The sequence below is a fragment of the Mus pahari genome, chromosome 11, assembly GCF_900095145.1.
Source record: "Mus pahari chromosome 11, PAHARI_EIJ_v1.1, whole genome shotgun sequence".
NCBI lineage: Eukaryota > Metazoa > Chordata > Mammalia > Rodentia > Muridae > Mus > Mus pahari.
Window position 1 is genome coordinate 23490632 of NC_034600.1, and position 5419 is coordinate 23496050.

The following is a 5419-nucleotide window of genomic DNA, read 5'->3' on the forward strand; positions in this document are numbered from 1 at the left end:
TTTATATCAGCAGTATTCTGTTTAATGAGCTCAAAAAAAAAAAAAAAAAAAAAAAAAAAAGATGCTAAGGCAAAAGGTCTAGCTATGCTAATCCATTTTATCATCACTAATAGAATGCCTGAGGCAGACTAACTTTAGAGAAGAGATATTTAGTTCACAGTTCTGGAGCCTGAAAGGTGTGCTCTGAGCCTCAGCGTTGCTGCTGGTGAAGACCTCAGGCAGATGTCCCAATGACAAGCGTCCCTGGAGGGAGCCTTCACACCTGGAGTCAGGAAGACAAGGAGAAGCAGGAGTCTCAAAGTCCCGTTAACCTAGGTCACGCTTAAAGGTCCACCACCAGCATCATCACACAGGACCAGGCTTTGAACACATGATGCCTTGGAAGACAGGCTCCTTTCATACCACAGCAGAGCTGCTAGTTGCCTCCAAACCTGGGATCCCTCATCAAGAAACACCATGGAGTAAATATTAGATGTACTGGTGTTTCCTCTTCTGATCCCGTTACCTCTTGACTTTTGAGGATCTTGGCAAAATCTCCATGAGAGCCTGTGTTTCTGGTGAAATGCCCGTTTTATTTTAGTTGCAGTTTGTTTTCTTTTGGAAAACTGTTTCAAGAATTGTGTTTGCCTCTGAGAGCTTCAACTGAATCATCTCTAGATTGTTGTAGTCTTTTATTATTTCAGAGCTGCTATTTATTCTAACCCTTAATGCTTGAAGATTTCTAAATAGGAGGAAGTGGGTGAAGCCTAAGAATAGGTAGTACACCAATCCCTGTGGGCCTTGAACTCTGGAGTCCAAGTCCTGGGCTGAGAAAATGGCTTAGAAGTTAAAAGTATCTGCGTTGTTGTCAAATGGACGTGGGAAAACAACTCTGGCCCCCAAGTGGGTGCACGCACATGAACATGTATATAAACGAGAGGGAGGGAGGGAGGGAGGGAGGGAGGGAGAGAGAGAGAGAGAGAGAGAGAGAGAGAGAGAGAGAGAGAGAGAGAGAGAGAGAGACCGAGAGAGACCGAGAGAGACCGAGAGAGACCGAGACCAAGTACAATTCTCAGGAAGATTCTGTTTGGAATTGAGCTAGCGTGCTGGTTCACAACTATAAGAGGAGCCTGTAAGTTCAAAGTCAGCCTGAGATGCAGAATAAGATCCTATCTCAAAACCAAATATGTTTACAGTTGTGATTGTAATTGTAACCATTATTTTAAAACCATTTACAATTGTGATTGTAATTATAACCATTATTTTAAAAGACCTAAAGATAGTAGAGGAAAAAACTGTTTTAAGAAGAGTTCAATTTTAGTTTTACAGAAAAATTGCATTCAATGTGGTAGCTCTCGAGCATATTCAGCCATCGTTTATAACATATTCAGCTGGTCGTTTATCAGATTTTATCATTCTTGGCTTTTGAAAGAACCTCTTGGCACTTTACTTTCTTTGTCTTAATGATTGAAAGTCTTGATGCTGAATTTTACACACAAAAAATATGCAAATGTGACTTTCCCTGACTCATTCCAAAGAGACTCAGATTATAGTGAAAACAGAAGGCAGGAGTGCTACAGAGAGTGAAGCAAGAGGCTAGAGAGCAGTTAGTAAATAGAGCTTTGACATTTTGTTCCATTGTGTAACTAATGTCTGCTATTTCTCATCGGTGCATTGTATATCACAAGACATTGTAAAGTTTTCTGAAGCATTCATGGCAACAGTGAGTTTGAAGTATCACCTAACACTAGAAGGGACTTTGAGGACCATGTCAGATATAGGCTATTCCAAGAAGAAGACTTGATTGCAAGCCAAGTACAGATATGTGCACACAGGAGAGAAAAGATGAAAACGGCAGCTCCCGTCCGGCCGGCTCCCTCTATTGTACTCTGGGATGGAGCTGCATTCTAGGAGGCATTGTCATCATTGCAGGGACCTGGGAGTGCTCCCTGGGAGGCAGAGTGGCCAGAGGGTCTGAGCAGAGACCTAAGTGAGAGTTAGGGGATGGAGAGGTCAGGTGTGCCACATGTTGCCAGTCTAGGAACGCCATGGTGTGTCCATAAATCAACAGAAACCAAGAGTCTGCCTGGCTCCGGGCATACACCTTCAGTCCTTAGCTACAAATAATTTGTTTTTCTTTTCTTAGAAATGTGATTTTAGCTATAACTTGCAAGGTTCCTAAGAAATTGTCTAGTAGCTCATTGGTAGAGTGGAAAGATACAAGAGAAATAGGAACTAGGATTCATTTTTTGAAGAAAAATTATGAATGTGAAAAAAAAAAGAGAAGATTTGAGACGTTGCTTTACATAGTTTGCATAGTTTACATAGTTTGCTGTTTCCTTCTGTCGCCTGTGTTGTGAATATGACCTTAGGAGTGACTTGCCATGTTGAAGAAAGAGGGAAGAAAACTTGCTTCACATCCCACAGTGCCGATTCCCTTGGGTGAGAAGTTGAGGAAGCCACGCTGTGTTTTCAGTGGTTGTTGAATCGAATCATGGACTTTTTCTTTTCCAGATACCCAGGCGTCCTCTCTGAGGTCCAGGAGGAAAAAGGCATCAAGTATAAGTTTGAAGTCTACGAGAAGAAAGACTAACGGGAAGATGCTTTCAAGTTCTGCTCCCCTCCTAAAATTATGCATTGTTATAAGACCATGGGACTTCTGCTGGCTTTAGATCTATGAGTAATTAGTTCTTTAGGGAGGAGTAGTTGGATGAATTGTTTGTTTTGTGATTCTGGGGATGGAGCAAATGCTATACTGCTGAGCTACCCCAACCCTAGCCCCTATATAATTCTAAACAATATGTTGTCATTTCCCACTAATCTAACTAGGTTATAGTAAAAGTGCCTTAAGAAATACCACTTGCTATAAAGGTCTCAGTGCCCCTCCCCAGCATATGCACGGGGTATTGTGTGTACAAGAGACCCCAATGATGTAGAGCCCCTGGAGCATGAGCAGATGCGGGGCTTATAGAAGTAGGAGCTAGGCAGGTAAATCCAAAGGGCAGAGACAGGTTTTAAACAGCAGAGCTGGAACTCAGACTATAAAGAAAATTCCATCAAAGTAGAGGCTGGATTATTGTATGCACATCACACTTGCAGCAAAGCTCTGCTCACTCAGACAGAAAATCAGTAAATGGAGAACTCCATTGTGTTCCATGGAGACGAGAGCAGGTGGAAGATTATGTAAGATCTGAAACACTGAAATTGTCTGCTTCTCATCTGCAGTGAGATTCCAAGGGATAGTACAGTGACAGAACAAGAATAGGCACTTTCTACCAGAAAAAACCTAAGTAATAGCAAGCATAATAGCTACTGTTAAGAACTCAGAGATAATGAATTGAGAATGGATACTGCTTGAAATGAAAATTAATAAGTTAGAAACTAAACTTTATAAAAATAAAAAATGAGCATTAAAATGGCTTTCCTCATCTCAGCAGGGTTAGCATCATCAGGTCAGAGAAAGTTCTTCCCGGCCTTGTAAATTAGTATGATCTTTTTTTTATCTTTTACTTGACAATTCCATATGTGTTTGCAGTGTGCCAGGCCCTCATCCCCACTCCCCACTACCTTTGTATCTTCTTTCTCTTTTCATAACCTTCTGAAACCAGTGATTGCTTTCTTCATGTTCCTAAGTGTGTGCTGTCCACTGGGGTATGGGCAACCTGCCAGCGGACACACACACACACGACCATCACTTACCAACAGTTCTTCAACTATGGGTGCAGCCTTATGAGCCTCTCCCCCATCCAGACTAGAATATGGATCTGCAGATCACCATAGCTGAGCTTGTGAGTGCAGTGTCCTTGCCGTGTCCAGAAGGCAGCAGTATATATACACGGCACTCTTCCCCGGGCTTTAGGCCTTCATTCTTTCCACCACTTCTTCAGTGTTCCCTGAGCCTTAGACAAGGCTACTGATAGAAATGGTCTGTTCAGAGCTGAATAGTAAACAGTCAGTCAGTCTTTACACTTTGATCAGCGTGTATCTGTAAGCTGGATGCTCTCCACTGCAAAAAAACAGAACTTCTTCTCCGACCAGGGTTAAGAGCACTAATGCAGGGTATGAACAGGTATTTAGAAAGCACTCTGAAAACCTAGCCTTCTAACAAAACAGCAGTAGTGAGTTTGTCCTTAGAACCTAGGACTTCCGCACCACGGGCATTTGACCAGTTTTACAGTACTAGACATGTCTCCTACAGAGCAGGCCTCCAACTAGGAAGCATTGACAGTCAGGCCATTGTTGTACAGTAGAAACATTGTAACATGCAGGGCCTACCACCAGCTAAGTCCATTAAGGGCTTTTCTCCCTGGTGATATGCTCAGCACCCTCTGGCACTGAAGACTATCTAGTAAGGACGAAGTTTGCAAGGCAGTTCCAGATTGATTTCTCTCCTATGTCCTGCAAGTAAAATGTGTTGTGTGCCTTCAACAATAGGGACTTATCATCTAGCTCCATCAGGCAACCAAGAGTAATGGCAATAGCCTGTATTGCTTTGGGAGCCTCCTTAACTAGTTATTTTTAAGGGAGCCCCACACCTGGCACTGAGAGTTTCATTTAATAACCTAGGTCTTCATTTAATAAGCGTTGTCCACCAGTGAGTAGGATGCCTCCATTCAAACCTTTTTCTTTAGTTATAATTACCTGACAATCATGAACAAAGAGATGAACTCAAGGAGCCAGAGAGACTGCTGAGCTAGCCCATGAAGCATGTGAGCCTGACTGAGTTTGTGTTGTGTAGCAGTTTCCTCTAAGGTCCAAACCTCCTGTCTTAGGAGGAAGCTGTTTTGACATAAGATGATATAGAGGAGGTAGAATAAGAGGATATTCTAAGGGAAGATGAAATAGTCCTTAAGTTCCTGCTGGGAACTTCCTTAAGCTCAGGAAGCACACAACTCAGAAGGTCTTAAAATTGACCAGGTATACTGGACTTCTCCCTCCCCACACATAGATAAGCAATGATTGCTGAGGGGCGCTAAGACAAGCTGAGCTGTCTAGAAGACCAACTGAGCCTCCTGGAAAAGCAGAGACCAGCAGAGCTCTCTGAAAGAGGCTTGGACCTACTAACTCCCTGGAAAGAGCACTGGAACCTGTTGAGCTGCCTGTAGGTTGTATAATACACTACAGGTTTCCAGGTTTCATGAGCTGTGACTGCTGGAAGGGGCTTTTGGTGATGCAATTTTGATGGTATCCTTCCTTTGAATTTCCATATCTGGGGTTAACAGACATTTACTCCTGTCTCTCCAGGAGGTGTGTTATACAATGATTTGGATCCCTGATGCTCAGGCAAAGAGGCAAGTACAGTGGCATATGTTTGTAACTCTGGCAATGGTGTGGTCTGGGAGAGACTAGCAGTGTATTTGCAAGCCAGCCTGACCCAATTAGTGAATACCCAAGACAGTGAGAGACACTGACTCAAAAATCAGATAGAAGCTGGGTGTGG

General features: G+C 42.9%; 1 protein-coding gene across 1 annotated transcript in view; it reads left to right on the top strand.

The window, feature by feature from the left end:
- Positions 1 to 3395, top strand: part of Dhfr (dihydrofolate reductase) — a 31459-nt gene extending 28064 nt beyond the window's left edge. Inside the window, exon 6 of the mRNA XM_021208445.1 lies at positions 2494 to 3395. Within this exon, the coding sequence (XP_021064104.1) occupies positions 2494 to 2572 (79 nt within the window). The 3' untranslated portion in view covers positions 2573 to 3395. The remainder of the gene's footprint in view (positions 1 to 2493) is intronic.
- Positions 3396 to 5419: the final 2024 nt, after the last annotated feature.